Here is a 23,324-nt window from a genome sequence, read left to right as displayed (position 1 = left end):
GACCCAAGGAGCTGCCTGATTTGTTTCTTCGAAACAGCAGGGCATTGCAGAAGCTGGTCAGCGACGGTACCATTTTGTTCTGAAACACCCTTGTAATTTGCGGGTCGGCGGGTGGTGGCAGAAGGGACTTTAATCTTTTTTGCTGCTTCGCTTCTGCAGACCAAACCTTCACTCTACTGAAGTAGCAGAGTTAGGAGGTTTTGACTCTTTATTCCAGTCTATTTAAAAACTCTAAAACACTTTGGCAAGGAGGAGCAACCAAGCTTCAGAAACGCAGGCAGGTGTGCTGAAGGTCAGAAGCTTGTGTGCCCCGGCCTTGTTCACTGCAGAATCTTCTGGCCACACCATGGTACTCCCTCTGGAGCCTCTTCCCACATAACCAATTTATTTTTGGTTCTATCTAATCTGCCCTTTGCTGTTTTTTCTGTTACCACAGCTCCCTTGCTGCCTACTAAGAGCGTTCTTGTGTGCACTTTCTTATCAAGAAGCCTCCTTCCATGCCCTGTCTTTAGCTGAACTGTTCAATAGAAAACTAAATACTTATTAGAGGTCAACTATGAAAATGAGTTTCAAAAAATTCCCTTTAAAACAGTACTCCTCAAACTGTCCTCATTTGTCTGAGGCAAGTAGCGAGGATGGGAAGGAATTGCTTTCTTTCACATTTGGGAAAACAAAAGTAATGGGGTGAATACACTCGGACAGGGAGAGCCACATGCCACAGCAACCATTTTGTGACTGGCCATGCCCCAAGAGCAGCCGTTTTGGGGTCATGCCCATGATACCCTTTACAAATGCCAAATGTAGGGTGACCATATGGAAAGGAGGACAGGGCTCCTGTATCTTTAACAGTTGCATAGAAAAGGGAAATTCAGCAGGTGTCATTTGTATGCATGCAGCACCTGGTGAGATCCCCTCTTCATCACAACAGTGAAAGTGGAAGGAGTCCCGCCCTCTTTTGTATCTGGTCAGCAGCTTTAACTGTTGTGATGAAGAGGGTATTTCACCATGTGCTGCATGTGTACACATGAAACTTGCTGAAACTCTCTTTTCTATGCAGCTGTTAAACATTCAAGAGCCCTGTCCTCCTTCTCATAGGGTCACCCTAGCCAAATGTGCCCAAAAGGGTTGGGGAACCCTGCACCAAGAGCTTTGCAGTTATTAAACGCATGCGGGTCCTGCATTCACAATCCAAAAGAGAAATGTTAACAGGACAATGCTAAACTGAGAGCAAACTGTTTTACCAAATCTAAATTAACATTCTGTAGGATCACTATCAATTGCTTTGAAAGATGGATCTCCTTTGCAGGCCGGCCATTAGCTCTCCCTGAAATAGGACATTCCTCTGTTTTCAGAAAGAGTATAATTTTATGCCTCCTCCTCCTCCTCCTCCTCTTTTAAATTTTCTTCTCTTCCGATCATGCAAGCCTGTGTTGAGCTTAAAAGGGAAAGTCACCTCCTATTTTGAGATCCATAGTTTATGCCTAACAAGAAGAAAGAAGGCTCTTATTCTTCAATACAAGCAAGTTGATACAAGAATAATACAGGTCAGGTTGGTCAAATGAGCTGTTTTTCCCCTCATTATGTTTTCAGCCTCTTACAGTGAGGCAGCCTTGTCTATCAACACAAGAGCTATTTCTTTCCAGTGAGCTGGAAGGCAGAGTGAGTTTGCCTCCTGGGTGGTTGAAAGGTTTGTATTTCCAAAAATGAATGCTTCATTGGCTCACCATTTTGCCCATGACTAAGAAATGGGGTGGGTGGTGTGGGGAAAAGAGAGACAGAAGTTTCTCAAAAAGGGGGGAATTCCCCCCGGGGGGGATTTTAGGGTTCTAGGAGGGGAATTGGGACCACTATTCAGCAAAGTATGATGTTCTGTAGATTATGTCTTCCTACACATGTTATTAAAAACATCCCAGAAAAGTGTCATGTCGTCTGCAAAAGCCAGGCCTTTGCTCTCTTTTCCCTCCCTCCCTCGCAATCCTAGAAGTTTCAAGCTTCCTATTTAAAGGGGCAACGCAAAGCATGGGAGCTGAGAATGTAAAAGGGGGCATGCTTTGCGTTGCCCCTTTAAATGGGACTAATATAGAAAAATAAATAAAAGTTTTTAAATATATGCATATTATTTGGAACACATCTTTTGAGTTAGACTATCTTGGGAAGGGGGGAATTATATTCTGAACAATGGTGAAAGGGGGGAATGAAGCAAAAAAGGTTGAGAACCACTGGGACAAACGTGGGTTTCATTTTCATGTGACTGAGATTTTCAGTACAAAAGGCAAATGCTAACTAGCCTTTTAATGACCTCCCCCCTCCTTTTCCAAAAGTTGCTTTGTTGGCATTCAGAGATGACATTATCAGTAAGCCCCCACAAACTTAAATCCCAGATGCTGCATTGCTACCCATTCAGAGGGGATGCTATCATCATGGCCCAACTCAATAATCAAATCTCATCCCTAGATTGGAAAGTGATCAAATACTAACACAAAGACTAACACAAACTTCACTGTCTAGCTCCTTCCTATCTCTCCTCTCTCATCTCACACTATTGCCCCGCTTGTGCTCTTCGCTCCTCTGATGCCATGTTTCTCGCCTGCCCAAGGGTCTCTACTTCCCTTGCTCGGCTTTGTCCATTTTCTTCTGCTGCCCCTTATGCCTGGAACGCTCTTCCAGAACATTTGAGAACTACAAGTTCAACCACAGCTTTTAAAGCTCAGCTAAAAACTTTTCTTTTTCCTAAAGCTTTTAAAACTTGGTTTTGTTCTGACTTTATACTGTTAGCTTTACCCTACCCAGTGCCTGTTTACCCTACCCTGTGCCTGTTTGCATTTTCTTCCCCTCCTTATTGTTTTATTATGATTTTATTAGAATGTAAGCCTATGCGGCAGGGTCTTGCTATTTACTGTTTTACTCTGTACAGCACCATGTACACTGATGGGCCTATATAAATAAATAAATAAATAAATAATAACAACAACAACAACAAAGAATAAGATTAATTCCTTTAGCAGCAAAGTAACATAACCCATCAAAGGCTTATCAGCCAGCTCAGTTCTAGATTAGCAACTTCCCTGACCTACAGCTTGTAAAGGATTACAGTGCCATGGCAATGTGAAATGAGGTTGGTAGGATCTGGGCTGGATGGGGAGTACTTGGATGAGAATATGCAGTCGGAGACCATTGCTGAAGCTGTGATTTTGCCAATGAAGAGCAATCTTATTGCTCCCATTTATCAGTTCATGCACGAAACAAAACCTCCATCCTGGAAGACTTATGATGAAGATGCGAATGTGAAACACGTATCCCAATTCAAACTCTGTGTGCACGCGTGTGTGACTCTGCCCCCTCAGGGCATCCCATCCATCTCTACTCAGGGAGCAAAAGATTCCCCTTCTCCATTCAAATGAATGAGGCAGCTCTTGGAAGCAAGCCATTTCTACCTTTGCTGTGGAGCACCCACTTCCGTAATAAGAAATTGGATGAGGTGATGGCATTACACAGAGCAAATCTGCAGGGTATAACACTGCAGATTTGCCATAACACTGCAAATACACGATTCCCAAATGATCACACAAAAATGTTCCCTGCTAGTTAGCATGAAAGTTGTACAGGCCCAATTTAGCACCAGGACTGGACTCAGAGAGATTTCATCAATAACTAAACAATGTTAACATGGTTCCTGAGGGGGCAGAGGAGTGCATGGAGAGGCTCTTCCAGACTTCCGTTTAAAAACAATAACCTAGTGCTGGGTCCTTGGATGAGCACTCTTAACACTGAGGTAGCACAACAGGAGAATGCCTAGACCAAGAAGACTAATGCATATTTATTGCACAAAGCTAAGAAGTGGTGGGGCTGGAATACTCCCCACCCCAAATAGCAGCATATTTATTGCACAAAAGTGCAGAACAGGCCTTAGAATATTTGTCAGAAGCCTCTGATTGGATAACAGTTTCGTGATAGGCGAGGAAAACCTCCTTTCTGTCATCTCCATTGAGAAACAGTTGTGCTAAGCATTGTGCCCTACTTTCTTCCTAGTATCATGCTGTCTCCGTGCTTTTAGATGTCAAGGAAATAATAGCTGGCAGAAATCCTCCTTACCTTTTCCCCAGTAGAAATGGATGTACCAATTAAGCAATCAGTCCGTGTGTCGGAGGCTTGCAGGGAAGATGTTGCTGCAGAGAGAGATTCCCTTTCATTTTGTAAGCTGCTTTAAAAGAGGGGTGTGTAGTACAAAGCTAAGCATTGAAAAGACGAGTGTGACTCCCTTACCAGCCTGGTAGATCAGAGGAGCCAGAAGAAAGAGCCAAATAGGCTGAAGTTAGTGAATCAAGCATTGCAAACTGAGCAAGTACAGGGTTTCCTGGGCTCAATGACTTTTCAGAAGTGAGACTTTGTGCAGTGTGTGAAGTGCAACAGGAGTGGCTTCCCACTTCTCATTACTGTGGCACAGCATTGGTAGCTTGGTAACTATACAGATATAACCAACAGAGCCATATTATGGGCCCATACAAGCCAATAGACTGTGAAATTGACTAGACCAGATCTGTAAGACTTTTCTGGTCTAGCCAGTTTTGCTCCTAAGGGGGGTGGGGGATAGAGAAACATGTTCTGGAATGAGTGATTCTTACTAAGAGTAAGGCAGCACTGTGAACAGGAAGAAGAAGAAGAGGCGGCGGCGGCGGCGGCGGCTTTTCAAGAGCTGTATGAAGACATGTATGGCTGTGCACCCATCCTCTCATTTTATACACACACACCCACACACCTCTCCAAAATATTCACACTAAAACATACAACATTTGTCTGGAGCAATGCTGGCACAATTCTGAGAGCTTGTTCTGAATTTTCCAGGTAGCAATAGGAATTAAAACCTCCAAAACTGGTATGACCAGAAATCAAGACAGGCAGTGATGGTTCTGCAATACCACCTCCACAGCTCTGAAAAGCCTATCATCCGTACACAGTATAATTGGACTTCTCAGTCTAGATTGTCATTTATTCAGAGCTTTATCTATTTCAGGTGGTGGTTATGTAGTCACGTCCTAATACTATTTATTATTTGTTGAGCACTTAAAACAACTAGGTATAATCCAAATAAAGTTTCAAGGCCTGCCATGTATTAGACTGCATGTCAAGTCACTGGCCCCTTGAGCGGTCTTCCTTCCATGGTGAAAATATTAAAATCCTTTTCTATACACACTGCTATGGCTGTTATCTAGCCAACATGCACCCCTTAAAAACAAAGAGCTCACACATGTATGGGCCAATTGATAATCTAAACATGAAAAAAAAAAAACCTGGAAAACCTGAATCAGTTCAAGCACTACCCTCTGCCTAAGCAGAGGCAGCTCTCACCCTATTGATTACCATTGGCACAAAGAGCATCCAGGTTCAGTTCAGGACTTCTGGGGCAACACCGTTATGAGGGAAGGAGAAGAGACAAGAGGAGGAGAAAGAAAGCTGAAGGTTATGATAGTGAGCTGATTTTGAGTGTATATCTTTAAAAGGGAAATGTGGCAAACTCCAGGTCAAGGTGCAGAAGCTGAACACATTCCAATGCCTTCCTGTGACCATTCAGATGACAAGCACCACACAGGATGCTAGATTAGATGGATCTTTGGTCCAATCCAGTGGGGCTCTTCCTATATACTTAAGAGAAAACCTGGTGGCTATAGTTGGCATGCAGGGTTTTGCTGAAATTCTTTCTTTTACATACATTTTTTTAAAAATAAAGATCCTCCTTGTTCTTTTGCATTTTGGTCGTATTCTCTCTCGTGCTGTGTGTGTGTGTGTGTGTGTGTGTGTGTGTGTGTGTGTGTACACATTTTAATTTACTCTCTTGTGTGTGTGTATTCCTGTTTCTTTCTTTAAAAAATCCACCTAATCAAACAAATCAAAACCATGATGGTGGTAATGGAGTACAACCCATTTGTAGGACCCAACCCACCAGCCGAAGTCTCATCATATAGGAAGTTTTGTTGCAAGCTTGTCACAGACCAATTGGCTGATTCCCAAGCCATACTTTTAGGAAACTCAGTGCTAGAGAATGAGTGTTCCCTTCTGTAGAATTCAAGTGTAGGAGCGTTCATCCAGCTTTAACTCTTATCACAGCAATTTCATGCTGAATGGAAGTAAGACTGATACGTCTGCTAAATTCAACTTTTCAAAGAGTTGTATTTGGATTCCTATCCCACCCTGAGCACCAGGTGGCAGCAGGCAAATAGAAAAGCATGATGGCAGGGAGAACTAGACAAGAATCTGGGTTTCAAAACAAACAAACAAAAAAACAATATCAAGGGAATTTCAAGTCTCAGGTTTTCATCTCTTGGGTCGCAAAAGGCAGTGCAAAGGCAAGAGTTTTAAAAGTTCTGCTTGTCAGGTAAAGCAAATCACAACCACAAGGCTTAAATTATTATTCTTGAAGACTTGAGGTTTTTGAAAGTGCCAGGAATTTTTTTATCCAGCTGCAAAACATCTGGTGCAACAGTCATGTTTGTCAAGCCTAGGAAAGCATAATAGAACACAGGAGCAAAGATTCTTCTCTCAGCCACATCCCATTCATTAAGACAGTTTGCAAGCTTGCCTGTATCCAGAAAACTTTGGCAGTGGCTTAAGGTTCAATGGCTGGATGATTGCACCAAGCCAAGTTCATTATCCTCACAGAGATTCTGTTGCAACAAGATTGCCTGTACTTTACCGTCTTGAAAGAAAGCAGATATGAAAAGTGTTTGGAGATAGTGAGCCCCTGGCATGTTGATGAGAAGAAATCAAACCAGCTCCAGCCACCTGAATGCCAATGTACAGAAGAAGGAGAAGCCACTGTTGTTCAGGAAGAATTGTCTCTACTCAGGCTTGTCCAGTACTGCTGCAGAATGGTAAGATTACTATATGGGTTGTGGGTCTTTTGCATAGTCACAATTGCAACATGCAAACACAGCATTTGAAAGCTGGTGGAAAATTCCACTTTTTTTGTTTTGTTTTGAAAACCTTTATGGCTTCAGAAATAAACTTGAACACATGAAAGCAGTACTTTTGTTACGTCTTAGAAGGCAACAGCAGGCTAAACGGGACTTCCAGTGGCCAGGGAGAGATGCTTCGAGTGCCCTAGGCAGAGTACACCTAAATGCATCCTATACTGCTGTGTGCACCACTGCTTGGCCTCCAGCTTTCTCTTTGCCTGTATCAAGGCACAGTAGCAGCTGCTATCCCTGCCCTTCGACTTCCCACCCTCCTGCTATCCTTTACAATGCCAGAGAAACCAAATGTGGAATTAGGTTTTCACAGCAGTCAGTATCCAGGGCACAGCTCAACAGCCTCCCCTTCCCAGTTAGCTACCAGAAGTGAGCATTACCTTATTCTATGGGCAAGTTGGCCAGGTCAAGGACTGCCATTTCAAATTCCAGCGTGGGTGGGAGTAAGAAAGATGTAAAGGCCCAATTCTTTGCAAAGTAAAGATTACTTTGCAAAAAAACCAGTTCATCTTGAGATCATTTGCTGTTATATATCACACACATACACACACACACACACACACACACACACACACACCACTTCATAGCTACAACAATGTTATCAACATAAGTCAACTAATATTCCTATTTTAAAGGAAAGTTATTTGTGTTTCTGGCATGTATACCTTGTACATAAGCCCCTTTAATTGTTTATATAACAATTGTCACTCAGCATGTAGAAACAGTGAGTTAGCCAAAAATATAAATTTTGTTTTAAAACAAAACACGTGTGGTCTAAGACATGGAGGAATGGAGAGGGAATGGCACACACACATACACACACACACACACACACCGATGATGATGATGATGATGATGATGATGATGATATGGACTTACATGGCATTGGTTGCGGCAGGCATGCCATCTCATATTTCCATCTACAACCATCTTTCCATGCACACACACAGCAACATCTACTTGCATTTAACAAAATTGTAAAAGGGAGAGAGGGAGAAATAAAGGTATACCACTAAATGAAAAGAGGACCTTCATCATACATTTAGGAATTTTAGTTTTTCAAAACATTTTATTTTCAAAAAAAGAGTTAAGTATTCAGACACTAAAAAGGTGGGGAGGGGGAAAGAGAGAGAGAGAGAGAGATCATCACATTCTCTGCATAGTTATCTGGAGATTTTACAAAATGCGTGTGATTTGTTTTTTGCTTTTAAAAAAAATTGTGATAGCAGAAGAAATCCATGTACGGACTTGTTTAAACTTCATTCAAGCAACGGCCGGAGCCTCACTCCCAACAGATTCTTCTATTGTGGGCTTGCTTTAAGAAAAAATGAAGTGAATAAGGAAGGACAAGGCCAACACATGACACTCTTTTAATGCTTCCTTCGGTTCATGAATTCATTGTAAAGGCCATTTGGACTCCAATCCGAGGCCTGACACCAGCTGCGCAAGCGTCTGTACCAAAGTCAAGATCATGCATGAAAAAAGGGGACAGGCAGTTCACAAAAGGGAACCTTGAACCATTTTTTTCTTTCAAAAAATTGCCCTTGACAAAGAAGAAAAGCAAGACTAATTACACTGTTCATTTAAATTAGCATTCATCGTCATTATTGCTATACCAAAACCAGAAGAGAAATCTGTGATTTTAAACTGACCTATTTGATTTGATTTTTTTAAAATGTACATACTTGAAAAAAAGGAATCTTTATACATTAATATCTATATCTATATCTATATATATATGTACACACTCATACATACACACACTGGCTGAAGCTTTCCCCAGCATGGTATATGTTCTATTTTGTATTCAACAAGAAGCTGGTTCTTCTTAGGGCAGACATTTAAAAATAAAGCATATAAGTTATTCAAGCGTCACTGGCACAAAACTGTGGTACCCATATTTCCCCTTCAGCAAAAGCGGCTTCTCTCCAAATGTAGTTGAACAGCAACAGTAATAAAAGTGGCATCTCTTTGGAGAGAAGCCCTCCCCCCCCCAAAAAAAAACTTCCCAGATTGTACAAAAGACCCTGGACACATAACATGAAGATGCAAATGCAAGTCCTGCTCACAAATGAAGAGTGTTTTTAACAATAATAATAATAAAGCAATATTACGTTGTGAGGAAATGGCTCAATAACAGGTTTAAGACAGTGGATTTTTAGGTCAAGTTCTGACTGAGGCAGTAAACCTGCCTCTGGGCCATACTTTCTTGGTCTGTAGGCACTCACCTACCTACCTACCTGCCACCATGTACATAGAGAAATGTATGTCAGAGAAAGAGCCATCACTTGAAGTCAGAAGTGATACATCCCTGCCACAGGTTTACCACCAGTTAGAACTGGGTGGCACAGAAAGCATTAACTGAACAAGATTAGGGAGCATTTAATCGCAAATAAAATATAAAGTAAAGGCCTTTGCCGAAGAAGGCTAGTTATCAACCACATTGGCAATTCAAATAATCTTGCTTTAATAAAGGAAGATACTGATGGGAATTAGTTATATGTTGGCACTTTGGAATACCCAAAAATGGCTGAAGGAAGAAAGTCATTCTGGTCCCAGTGACAATCCAAGCTGTGGAAGAGGAGGTACAACAAGGGAATGTTCAGCTTGAAAAAGAAAGGGAATGAAAAATGGAAGGTTTGGAGGCTTGGGGAGATGCATTCACCTTCATTCCAGGATTAGCTTCTTTCCCATTTGATGCAATAGGTTGTTTAAGAACTCCAATCCTGGATTTCAAAAGGGACCAGAATTTGAATTCAAGACATTACAAAAGAATAATATTTTTTTTAAAAAGAAGCCAGCATTGAGCCTCATGGGTACATATGGAAAGAAACCTGTAAGGCATATTAAGAATTAGCACTGCAAAAGAGATACAGAAAGGCAGGAAAGAGCTGGTGACCTTTGACACCACCTCCCACAATGCATCATACCCTGTCCACATTGGAGAAAGGAGGCGGGACCCTGTTTCCAACATAATGAAAATAGGAATTTTGTTAGATGTTCTGTGGGAAGTGGGGAATTTGGCATGTAACAAAGCAATTGTTTGAAAGAATAGTCTTCGGGCCGTCCCATCATCCTACCTATGGGAAGCTATTGTTAGATTTTTAAACACTATTGCTGAGATGCGCTGAGCATTTTGTGGTTCTGAGGTACACTCACTGACTTGGCATAAGGTGGAGATTTGGCTCAGTTACTTTAAAGGGATACTGAGGTGCAGTCCTCCTCATCAGAAAAACATGAATCTGGATTATTTGGGGAAGGAGCTTGTGCAAAACATGGAAATTCTACCCTGTTCCAGATCCCCTCACCAGGCAAGCTTCTAAAAAGGAGTCGAGGGGAAGCACATGAAATCTTGTCATTACTTCAGATCATTTTTGCTGCCTTTTCAGCTGTGCTCCAGGTTTCTCTGGTAGAAATCATCTCTTGTTAAGCCAAATGATCTTTGGAGGACTAACTGGAGCACTGACTGAGGTTCTATGTTCCAAATACATAGTTGCAAGAATATCACACCTTCCTCTCTGCAATGGACAGAGGTATCAGATCTTTGGATCTTTCTGAGCAACAGACCTCTAACACACCTTCCCATTCTAACATTGAGCTGTTAGGAAAAAAGTGCTCACATCTTGCAGATACGCGATGACACCATGGAGAACAGATGAAGCAACAAGTCACCGTCCAAAGAAAATAAGTTCTTAAGTCCTGACTTAAGTTGCTCCTGAAGAACAGTCAATCGGATACATGAAAAAAATCTGCCCTTGGAGGTGGTGATTTTTGGTTTTGGCACGTAAGAGAACGTCAAAAACGTAGACAAAAATACGAAATTAAATTTCCGAGTGATGGCAGGCCAACGACAATGAATTTCAGCTACATATAATTGCAACAAACATTCTCATTACCTTAAAAATCACATGCACATAAGTCGACATCCAAAGCCACTGAGCAGCAAGAACTCAGATGACTCAAGGGCTATATACAAAAGAGGGGCTATTTTACAACTGGTAAGAAACCTCCCAATAAAAAGACACCGGTGCACTGCAGAAGGGTTTTTTGTACCATGCTGGCAGTAACCATTTGCAACAAAAGGCAGATCTGTTTACATATGGCTTGGATTGCTGTTTCTGCTTGGGGTTTAACTTTTGCGTGGGTTATGTCAGAGGCGATTGTAGAACTGGCTTTCCCTAACTCTTCCTCATTCTTGTGTTGTAAGAAATGAATAGCAAAATTCTGTTCCAAAGACTGCCACCTTAGTCTTCACTTCTCTGTAGGGAGATGGGCTATTTCTTGGACTGTAGGCTTGCGACCCCCCGTTGTAATTAGAAGCCTAATTCCACAGAAAGTTAGTCATGCTCCAGTCTCAATGGGACAACATCGTGACTAATGTCACATTGATAGTAATAGGACCTGGGAAAGACAAATCGCTTTCTGTGAGTTGGGGAGATTCAGTACAGGTGTCGTCTATGTAAAATGTTTACCTGCCTTCTTCCATCAGATGGAGCATATGTGAATAATTAGGTTCAAATCTAGTCCCATGCTGTGGTGTATATTTTGGTATAGACCACAGTGGTACTTGGCTCTATTTCACTAATATTTTGATAGAAATCTAGGAATCTGAAAGTGTAGGTGTCAGAAACGTATGGTATGTGGTGGCAGTTGGGAAGCAATAGCTAAAAGGTCATTTTGAGTAAAAGGATGATTAATTGGGTGGTCTACATTTCATCAGGGAGAATCTTCCTGCTTAAGATGCTGCAGCGATGTTGTTGATTTAAAAAAAAAACCAAAAAAAACCCTTCAGGCTCAACACATGGCCACACCATAAGCACTTCAGAGAAACTGCCTTTTCAGTCATTGTGAGACATGTTCTCAGGCTATGAATTTGGCATGCTTAGCTCTGTTTGCAGAATTGCCCTAGTTAACAAAATGACATGGCTCCAAGTCTGAACTTTCATGCCAGCTCTTGGAATGCATCTTGGGTCTCTCTTAGCATGCTGCATACAATCGCTCCATCTGCCTGTCTGCCCCCGAGGTACAGATTCCTTTGCTTACAGAATCTAATGTAATAGGCATGCTCTAGCCAAGTCAACAGCAGCTTTATACATGCTGCTGTTCTGGGTGAAAGTCATTGAGTAAAGTCACAGTAGCACCAATTGCTGATAGGTCTAGGAACTGGTGTCCAAGTCTCCATCCTGTCCAATTTCTTGCCCTTTCCTGAGAAGGGATAGTTTTGGCATGTAACAAAGAAGCAATGCCTTACGGACTTTAAAACGGACTGTTGATTATAGGAGCTCCTCCCTCCCCACCCCCCACACAATGCAAATATTCCCAAATTGATTTGTACTGCATATGCGCAAGCTAGAATTTAAGCTTCAATCAGCTGTTCAGATGCCTGTCACTGTTAAAACAGGTTCTGATGTGCAGCGGGATGGAAGTTAGAATGGAAAGCTATTGCAGAATTCATGGAAAATAAAATAAAAATGATCAAAGAAGAGCTTGCACTGTGTGTGATCCAGCAGGAGCCTGAGCCCCCATGAACAAGGTCTCTGAAGGCCAAACTACACATTGCATGCAGTTGTGTGGATCACTTCTCTGACTTTTTTCTTTAAATTTTAAACTGCCTTTCAAGTTGTGAGTTCTAAGCAGAGGAATATCCCCAGGGTGTCTGCATGCTTATGCATGTGCACCTATGCTTAACCCTTTACCAGTTATTTTCCCACACAAAACCACACCCACACACAGTTATCCTCCCCCCCCCCGCCCCATGAGTGAAAAGCAGCTTGGGAGGGGTAATTTTGCAAGCTATTGTGTGTGCTTTCTAGAACAGGAGAGTGGGTTAAACCCTTGACCTAACAATCTCTCTAGCAAGCGCACTCCCAGATCATATACAGATCGGGAAGCAAGTTAAGTGCTCCAGGAAAAAAATCAGGTTTTGCAGAGCTCTGTGGGCTTTGCTAACTTGCCGTCGTTGGGCCCCTCCCTTAAATATGTGTGCTGCAATCATAAATTGTAGCAGAGGATGGGGGTGCTTTCTAGCCTCTGAGCAGAGATCAGGCCAAGGATGGATATTATATGGTTCAGAGAACGGGACACTGCAAGGACCCTTTTACCCTGCATGAAGTAGAACTGCACTCGCTATGCAGAACTTATAGAACAATTTCTTCAGCTGGAGTTTACCCAGCAGCATTAAGGAGCCCCAGAATAGGTTATGATGAAATGCATCCATGTGAAAAGAGAAGAAACTGTGTGCTTAATGAATGTTAGAATGCGATGTGGAAGATTAGTGTCACCTGGGCAAGACTCAAAGATGGCACTTGGAGGATGGCGTGGAGAAAGAAAGGAGTATGTCCCAGCCAGACTATTCCTTTTTGCAGATCTAATAAATCAGTATTCACAACTGGGTTGAAAGGTTAGACTGGAAGGCAAGCCTGCAGTCCAAGATCTAATATAGTCCAGAAAAATTCATAAAACATCACTGGCACCACAAGCATTGTAAATAGAATTGCTGGCTGCAGCCCCACAAAAAAGAAGGCAGAGCAACCAAACCAAGCACACTGCAAATCTTCCAGACGAGCCCAGCATCTCCACTCCATCTCATTATATGGCTAAGATCTGCAAGTGCACCCCACACGAATAAGACAAAACGGGGTGGACAGTGGCACAAACTCATCTTCAGTGGCACAGAAGAAAATAGTGGCTGTTTTTTAAAACACACACACACACACAAATACATGGAAACGAAGTGTCCATAATATATGTGAGCTACAATTATTATTTTTCCTGGAGTGAAGCAGTCAATCCAGTTCCAGGAACTGGATATGAGGACAGGGGAAATTGTGCTGGTTTTATACACTAAGGAGAACATAAGCCATATGAATCCGAAAGGCATTATTCTATAGCATCACCTCAGAGATGACCCAAGTGCTTTGAAGTCATGCAGGCTGCAAAGCAGCCCATATCATTGCCATCGGAAGGGGAAGGCCGTCATATTCTTTCTGATTTTAGTCAAAAGCAGTTTGGAGGGAGGACAAACTCTAGAAGGCACACAGCCCTCATGAAGAGGATCCCCGGTTTTCCCTTGGCTTCTTCTCTTCTGGAATAACTTGGCTTTTCTGAAACCCTATCTGCTGCACCACAGCCACCTTCATATTAAAAAGTAGAACCATGACGCCTTGGTTAACCCAGACACAGCCCAGGGCACCACACTGGTAGAGCAAGGGGCCTTGTACAACCCTTGAAAGGAAGGGCAAATCCCCAGATTGATGAAGAGAACCTGCCAGGTGTTCCAGTGGTGGTCCAAGTATGTCTCAGTGTCTCTCTCTTGAGTGCATATCCGGTAGGAGCAGCGTAGAAGTCTTTGGCAAGGGGATGCTGTCTCCGTATCTATAGGTTCTCGCCCGGCTGATACTGAGGCTCTGTTGATGTGAAGTAGTCCTCCAAGAAAGCTTGAAGGTACTCAAAGGTAGGCCTTTCCTCAGGATCCTTCCGCCAACACTGGCACATCAGATCATGCAGAGATTCTGGGCATTCCGGGGGACAGGGCATCCGGTAGCCTCGTTCCACTTGATCTAGCACTTCCCGGTTCACCATACCTATTGGTACAAAAAGAGAGATGGGTCATTGATACCAACAGCAGCCCTGACACTACTAGCGTGTGAGTGGGCATACATGCAAAACCTTCTGGGATCCCAAACTTTGATCACATCTCTTAAAGACGTACCACCTTACACAGCTCTTCAATAGTGCTCTTCAACAGTCAAAATCTACAGTGGCATTGCTAATAACCTAATCTCTTAAATAAGTGTAGTTACATTTGAATTTCAAGAGAGTAACTTTAGCTCTCCTAAAGTGTGGCATAAAGCCTATCATCCGTCTTCTTGTTCTCCAGATGGTTTTTCTAATGTCAGCAAATATAGAGCTGGAAATGTGATGGGGATGAAGATGATGATGATCCAGGGAGCTGTGCAACCTCTCTACTTAGCTAAGCAAGCTCAGGAAAGCTCCCCAGTACAATTGAGTTAAAACTCAGACAGAGCTCCTCCCCCACATCATATGATTTAGTCAGAGCAGGGGGGTGGGCTTTACCAATGCCATGGACTGAAGTGGGGGGGGGGGTGTCAGTGGAGAGAGGCTTACAGCCAGCATACAAGGACACTCCACCAAAGCCTTAGCTCAATCAGGCTGGGAAGCCAAGCTCAGAAATTGCATAGCTTCCCTGAACTGTGTCCTGTGGACCAATAGTTCTGGGACAGCAGTGTTCCTCAGAGCCTTAAAAATAAATAAAACCAACTTCAACACAGTTCCTAATTGTGCCCAAGACTTAAGTGAAAATAACAGATGGAATTGGGTTGGGGCAGGGGAAGGTGCACACAGAAGCACACAGGGAAAAAAAGGTGGTTTTCAACAATGAAGAAACTAAAATGAAATAGATGGTTTCAAACTGTGGGATTGAAGCATTGCAGTTGGGGAAGGCTTTCTGGTGTGCTTGAAAAAAGCAATCAGAGGAACTTAAAAACATCAGAAGAGCCCTGCTGGATCAGACCAAGGGCCCATCTAGGCCAGCAGCCTGTTCACACAGTGGCCAAGCAGCTGTCGACCAGGGACCCACAAGCAGGACACGGTGTAACAGCAGCCTCCCACTCATTTTCCCCAGCAACTGGTGTACATAGGCTTACTGCGTTCAATACCGGAGGTAGCACATAGCCATCAGGACTAGTAGCCATTGATAGCCTTCTCCAAGAATGTATCCCTTTTAAAGCCATCCGAATTGGTGGCCACCGCTACATCTTGTGGTAGTGAATTCCATAGTTTAACTATGTGCTGTGTGAAGAAGGATTTCCTTTTATCTGTCCTGAATTTCCCACCAATCAGCTTAATGGGTTGACTCTGAGTTCTAGTATTTTGAGAGAGGTAGAAAAATGTCTTTCTATCCACGTTCTCCACACCATGCATAAATTTGTACATTTCTATCATGTCTCCCCTTAGCGTCTTTCCCGATGTTTCATTGTGCAATCACCCTTCCTCACTCACAGAATTTTACATTGACACCTTCCATTTCTTACTTTCCTGTGTGTCCCCCCTCCACACCCTGCTTTTATTACAAAAATCCATTGAAGAGGGAAAGATGAAATTAGGATCTCAAGAAAAGGTCTTTCCTTCACCTGCTAACTAATCCTGGTGATGTCAGGGATTGAACCTGGGGACTTCTAGAGGCAAAGCATGTGCTCTGTTACTGAGCTATGGTCTCTCCACAAGTGAATGAGGAGTTCTGTCGTGTTTCCCAAAACCTCCTGCCTTATTGGCATCCAATAAAGAGGTCTGCCACATAATCCACAAAGCTTTATTCAGGCAATAAACATCTCTTCCCACCTGAAGAAAGTCCAACCTGTAGGAACTTTCCTCTAGGCAAAACTATGCAAACTAAGCAAGACAATTGTCCTTTCAAGAAGAATGGAAAGCCTTTCCCAGAACACTTTAACTTCAGGGAGGCTGCTTTGGAAGAAGCCATTGGCGAGAGATTAGCCGGGCTGACCTCTCTCTCACCTTCCTTCAGCTCCGTCTGTTTTAGTCTGTGGCGTACTCTAGGGTTAGCTAGCCTTGAAATGCCCTCCCCCTCAGAAGAATACTGATTTCCCACAGACTGTGTGTTGGTAATGTTTTCAGAGAGAAGGCCTCACGAAGGTTCATTCCCAGCTGGTGAAGAGCCCGTGAGAGTCACCTCCCCCACTCCCTGTACAGGCTGGTATGTTTCTGGCACCGTCTCTTCTGCTTCAGACTCTGATTCTGATTGATCGCCAGAAACTCCTTCCCCCAGCCTATGGGGAAAAGGCCTCGTCATGACAAGTTCCTTACAGCTGCTTCAGTGGCCCTTGCAGCACCTGGATACACTTACCTGGATAGGGCACTCGGCCCTTTGTGGCCAGTTCAGTCAGCAATATTCCAAAGGACCATACATCTGACTTGATGGTGAACCGGCCATAGAGAGCAGCTTCTGGGGCAGTCCACTTAATGGGGAATTTAGCACCTGAATAAGGTAGAAGTGGGAGGGGGAAAAAACAAGTTCAGGAAGTGCCATTCATATATTCTTCTGCAGAGCTCACAAAAAGGGAAGAAATGTGGGGTAATGTCAGAAACCTAGTTCACACATAATGCTAAACCACAGTTTATTTAATCCATGGTTTGTTGCTCTACCCATGGTTTTTCTGGCAAACGGTTGAACAAACCATGTTTTGTTTTCTCTATTCCTGGGTTGTTTATTTCCCTCCTCCAGCTATTCCCTGTATCCCAAATGCATACGTGGTGCTGTACTACTGGTATGTAGAGCAGCTGGACTTTTTGACCACTCTTGCCAGCCACCTCTGTAGCCTGGTGAAACAAGATGAGGAAAAAAGGGAGGAAAAGCACCACTAGGCGGTGTGAGAAGAGAGACTGGCTCTGGTGCTGTGAAGGATGATCAATCTTTAATGGTTATGTGTGTGATGTTTATGTTGATGCATTTTTTTTTAGTTAGTGTTTAATAAAAACTATATATATAAAAATAAATCTTTAATGGTATTGTTGAAATCTGTGTTTTCTATCTAAAAAGCTGCTTGTCAAGCACAGCTTTCGACAAGGACGCTCCATAGAAAAAGGGTTAACTTTTGCTCCTGACAAAGGAGCCTGGTATCTGAAATGCTGAACTTTTTGAGTTTTTTAAAAATATTTTTTTTATCTTTCAACAATACCATTAAAGATTTATCATCCTTCACAGCACCAGAGCCAGTCTCTCTTCTCACCTGGTTCTGAGTTAACATGCAATGACAATCTATGGCTTAAACAACCCAGAGTTTGCAACCCAACAACAAAACATGGGTTATCTTTCTGGGTTGTTCATAGTTAACAAAATATGGTTTGTTAGCACAGCTGGGTTTGGACATCACAGCAACCCAGAATTCAACAGCCCATGGGTTAAATAAACCATGGGTTAGCATTAAGTGCAAGCCAAGTGTCTATCACTACCTTTGCACCATTCACAAGCTATGGTAAAAGTGCAGTAAGTTGAGACATAGTCAACAGTGTATAACACCTTCTTGTACCTAAGCCAGAGGGCTTTCACCCTGCATTGGCACCCAGATTACTTCCCTTCTGAAGCACTAACTAATCTGAAGCTAATGATTTCAAACAAAGGAAACTGTGGCACATACCTTGCCTCGCTGTGTATTCATTGTCCTCAATCAGTCGTGCCAACCCAAAGTCAGCTACCTTGCACACCAGATTCTCTCCCACAAGGATGTTGGCAGCTCGGAGATCTCTGTGGACGTAGTTCATCCTCTCCACGTATGCCATGCCAGATGCAATCTAGAACCATCCCAAGCACAAAAGACATTCTGAGTTTGCTTGAACTAGCATTATGATCACCTCTTTTGGCTTCAGCTTGTCCACCACTGGAATGCAGCCTCCAAGAGCTTCTTCGAAGTGGGATTCAGCTCTTCAATTGCCCTGCTTCAAACCAACAAGGCACTGAAAGACTCTTCAAAGCTCCACTCTGTATCTGCAGCAGAGGATGCTTCCAGACAGGCAGCTTCTAGTGCTCCTGAATCACTGCTCTTCCACTATATGACTCTGAAGTGCAAGTGGAATAGCAATGGACTTCCCACACTAACAGGGGCATAGTTGTTGTTGTTTTGTATGGATGAACACACCCATACTCTCCATTCCATGCTGGGACAAAGTCATATGGGCAGGGAATAGACAATTCACCACTCTCCCTTGCCAGTGCACTTGCATGGGGCAGGGTAGAAGTGAGAAAGGACTGCTGAGCTTTTGGTTCTGCTGGTTATTAAAAAAGGTAGGGGGAGGCAAAAAGCCCAGCAGAGTTTGGTTATCTACAAAATTAGGATGGTGAACTACATTTTTTATGCCAAAAGGAGTGGGTTAAGAGGGTGAAAGCCACCCTCTCCTCCTCCTACATAACTGACCTGGTTCGCACAATCACCACGAACCCCTGTGGCTTATTAACCATGGTGGGTTGTGGCACCTGCAGGCTCCAAGCTGGCGATCCAATCTGCCTCAGCTTCTCATTATATGCAAACCCAGCCAGGGTGGGTTGTTGGGGTGCTTGATGAGCCAACCAGAACCTATGGACTGTTTTAGGGTGGATGGGTGGGTAACTTGTCAACCACCCCAACAACCCACCCTGGCTGGATTTGCATGAAACAGCACGCCCCCCCCCCCACCATTCCCCAAATTTTCAAAATGGCGGCTGCTGCAACAACGCAAAGCCCCATATGGACATTCCCCCACAGTGGCTTCTCATTATGTGATAACCAGGCCATGGTGAAGGCCCGGGCTGGTGTTTTGCAACCCTCTCCAAACTAGGTGTAGGTGAGGGGGATTCCCTCTTTCCTCCTTCAAGCCTTCTCAGATTCTTGCGGAGCTGGAAAAGTAGCAGGATTTTTCTTGCAGCTGTCCAAGCTCTGCACAAGCTACAGAAGGCTAGGTTCTCTCCACCACCACCCCATCTAGGAGTGCCTAGCATTTTGAGCCAGTCCCTTGTTACAGCAGCAGGTCCTCCTCCCAAAGCCAGTGTCTTGTTGGGTCAAGACAGTCCTGCTTCCTCTTCTCCCAAATGCACATGGCACCAAGACAGAAGGAGGCAGGGACGCCTCTCGGCTCTGAGCTGTGCTGGGCTGGGCTAATTGGCACGGTCCAAGGGTGTGGAGGCTGGATCAGCGGCACATTTTGATTCTTCTGTTTTGGTTAGTGACCCCTATCTTGCCACTGTCACCATAGCCTTATGGAGCTTGATCTGTCCAATGCTCACTCGTGGCAGTGAAAGAGGGGTTTTTTTGAGACAAAACTATTGCAAGGATATGCATGGCAAGTAATGCAGAAAGGCAGGCCGCTGCTAACATCATCTCCGCTTAGGGTGGACAGCTCCTCCTGCTAGCTAACCTAACCATCATCCACACCCATGGAAATTGTGCTAGTGTTAAATTCCTTACAAAAAGTCAGATTTTCTTGAACTTGGAAAAAAAGAATGGAATCAGCACAATGAAAATGCATGATAAGGACTGCACGTTGACAGCAACGTCGGGGCTGCTCAATAAAAAGTGAATAAACCATAGGTATTGCAGAGCAAACACTTTGTCTGGAAGCACTCAGAATCTCATGGTATAGTTTATCCAGCTGTGTCATTTCTTGCTATGAGTTTCCGATTTGAACATTTGTCCTGATGAATACCCCAGCCCACCCACCCCGAGAAAGAAAATTAGTGTGTCAGGGAGGCAGTTCTAGGGTCCTGCTGCAGACCCACTGCAGTCTGAAGACATGCAGGCCTGGAAAAGTGGCACCATGCAATTCTGCAGCATATGTAGTTCGGTTCCCAAAGCAGGTTACACTCACCTGAGCTGCCATGTCCACCAGCTGGGGCAGCCTCAGATACTTGCCCATCTCCCCCTTCAAGAAATCCAGGAGGCTTCCTAGGATGGAAAATATAGTTGTCAATAATTGGGGTAGGAGCAAATCCTAAACTCATGCAGATGTTTTCCCCCCTGCAGATTTGCAGATGTTTTAATTCACCAAACAATGCCCTTTAATTGGGCCAACCAGCCATTTTAAAAAGTGTGGAAAGCATTTAAGCCTTATAAAATTGTTCATTAGTATGTTTCTCCCCCTCCACATAGCCTGATTTAGGTGTAATTCTCCACTCCTCAGTTTTTCTAGCAGCATGATGAGTGTTGAATTGTGAGTTGGCTTTAAAAAATGCAAAGAGGGAGAAGAAGAGGGGGAGGAGGAGGAGGAGGCAGTTGACTGGCACATAGCCTCTTGAGCATTTGCCAAACACTGCATGAATCCATTCATCCCACATTTATCACACAACAATTTGGTTGTGTGAATTGTCTTATAATGATGCCCAGTTGATGAGATAATGTTCCTCCTTCTGCCTGTTCCAGCTATAACTAAACGAGGAAGATGGGGTGGGGAGAAATGTTTTCCCTCCCAGCCTTGGAATTCTATCCTGTCCAATTTTGCCTATTCAGTTTAAAGACGAGACCGTATTACACAAAGCATCCAGCCACTCTGCCACATAGTACATTGAGCACCTTTGCACATGTATTCCGTAACGATGTAGATTGGTTCCTCTGAAACCACAGCATACAACTGCACCAGCTTCTCATGGCGCAGTTTCTTCATGACCTGTGCCTCCTGCAGAAATGCTTCTGGAGACATTGTCCCAGGCTTCAGAGTCTTTATTGCCACCCTGGTGGTGCCATTCCAGGTCCCTGGGATAGAAATAGAATTAGGTTAACAAGGTTAACAAGCCACTGAGAAACATTTTTTTAATCAACTTTTATTGTGAATTTTAAACAAAATAAAAACCATAAAATAAAATAAAAAACAAAAACAAAAATAGACATATATAACTACACACTTCAAAAGTCTCAGTTTCAAATATCAGAATTTCTAAATGGAAAAACAAAACAAAAAGAAAAGGAGCATATATTACACATAAATGTCCGTAAAGACAGACCAAGGCCACAGCTAGACCTAAGGTTTATCCTGGGATCATCCAGGGTTCGCCCCTGCCTGAGCACTAGATCCCTTGTGTGTCACCTGGATGAACAGGTTTGACCCCTGGATGATCCAGGGGTAAACCTTAGGTCTAGCTATGGCCCAAATGTCTGAGTAGAAGTCTGTTTGTAAATGACGCCTGTATGCCACTCTTTCAAATGTTGCGAATGTTGCTAAGTCTTCAATCCATTGCATTACAGGGAGTGTGATTTTATCTTTCCATGGTTGTAGAATAATTCTTTTGGCGGTCAAAAGGGTGCAAAAGATCCATTTACATTGACCATGTGCTATTTTCCAAGAAGCTGGTACGTAGTTTAAGATGACATGTACATCCAAAAATACTAAAGCGCTTTCTAATACAAAATTTATGCGTCTGATATTTTCCTCCCAAAAGGCGGCGACTGTTGGACATTTCCAGAACATATGAACAAAAGCATTAGCTGTGTGACACTTCCAACAATTAGTCAATTTGGTCAAACCTTTATTAGACAGATGCTGTGGCATCCAATATACCTGAAACAGTAATTTTTGCTGGGTAAGATGTAACTGGAGATCCACTGGCATATCAGATACCGATGCCAAAACAGTTGTGCATTGATTCGATAAAATAGGACATTCCAATTCCCTATTCCATTCTTGCTGAAGCCCCATTGTATCATATTTATTCACTGATAAGAAGTATTTATAAACCTGTATCATGGGTAGATTTACCCGGTCAGCCTCAATAAGTGCTTCCAGTATAGCAAAGGCAAGTCTGAAGCAGTGAAAGCTTCACGGCCAAATCTAGATTCTAACAAATGTTGCAGTTGCAAATACTGCCATTCGGCTGTGGCAGGTAACTTAAATTTATCACACAGAGCTGAAAATAAGAAACTCACCATCTGCACCCAATAATTGATCCAGGGTAAAAATAATTTTGTCTATCCAAGTCCACCATAAAAACATTTTCTTTCCTATTTTTAAACCTGGATTTCCCCATATAGTCAGTTTAGCATGAGAAAATGGATCAAACTGTAATTGGCGTGACGTTATATGCCACACATCTCTAACTGCTAAGATTGTGGGAGAAGCCCTTTCTATTTTAATATGCCGAAAACCTAGTGCCATCCATTTGGAAAGAGGTTCCAAACAGGATGATTCCAAAACTGACCAAGGTGGAAAATCGAATCTAAGTGGAAAGGACCAAAATTTGGTGCAGGTGAGCAAATAAGCCCGATGGTATATAGCTAGGCCTGGAAAGCCAAACCCACCATCTTTGATTGGAAGTTGCATCCTTTTCAGGAATATTCTTGGTGGAGAGGAACCCCAAAAGAATTTACAAAACAAAATATTAAGTTTTTGAAAATATTTGCTAGGTATAAGTAAAGGGATTCCACGTATTACATAAATAATTTGAGGTATAATATTCATCTTAAGTGTATTAACCTTGCCCCATAAACATAACTTTAAGGATGCCCATCTATCAATATCTCGTGAAATATAATTAATCAGCTTATTTAGATTTAACTTAATCATTTGAGATATGTCTCTGGGAATGATTATTTCCAAATAAGTGATGGAATCAGGGCACCAATGAAATTGCCAGTTGGCTAATGCACTAGAATGTATGTTATCTCCAATCAGCATTATTTCTGACTTGTGCAACTCTTCAGTGCAAATTCATGGAGTGGTGGTGGTGGAGTGTTGCACTGTTCCCTCTCATCCCATCTGACTTTTGCTTTGCATGGCAGACATTAAAACGAATTACTCAGGGAAACCAAGGTCACCTTGATAGCAATGGAAGAGCCCCAAATAGATGGTAGTTCTGCTTTGATGCAT

At 43.0% G+C, this 23,324-nt stretch overlaps 1 protein-coding gene across 2 annotated transcripts in view; it reads right to left on the bottom strand.

Moving 5' to 3' along the window:
• Window positions 1–8,011: 8,011 nt before the first annotated feature.
• Window positions 8,012–23,324, bottom strand: part of SRC (SRC proto-oncogene, non-receptor tyrosine kinase) — a 119,400-nt gene continuing 104,087 nt past the window's right edge. For both annotated transcript variants that reach the window (XM_063145561.1, XM_063145563.1), the window contains 5 exons: window positions 21,038–21,217; window positions 20,337–20,413; window positions 18,137–18,290; window positions 16,846–16,977; window positions 8,012–14,545 (listed from right to left, as the gene is read on the bottom strand). In XM_063145561.1, coding sequence (XP_063001631.1) covers window positions 14,337–14,545; window positions 16,846–16,977; window positions 18,137–18,290; window positions 20,337–20,413; window positions 21,038–21,217 — 752 coding nt within the window. In that variant the 3' untranslated portion in view covers window positions 8,012–14,336. The remainder of the gene's footprint in view (window positions 14,546–16,845; window positions 16,978–18,136; window positions 18,291–20,336; window positions 20,414–21,037; window positions 21,218–23,324) is intronic.

The sequence above is a fragment of the Elgaria multicarinata genome, chromosome 1, assembly GCF_023053635.1.
Source record: "Elgaria multicarinata webbii isolate HBS135686 ecotype San Diego chromosome 1, rElgMul1.1.pri, whole genome shotgun sequence".
Taxonomy (NCBI): Eukaryota; Metazoa; Chordata; class Lepidosauria; order Squamata; family Anguidae; genus Elgaria; species Elgaria multicarinata.
The sequence above is the reverse complement of the archived record's forward strand: the minus strand, read 5'-3'. Positions and strand labels throughout refer to the sequence as shown.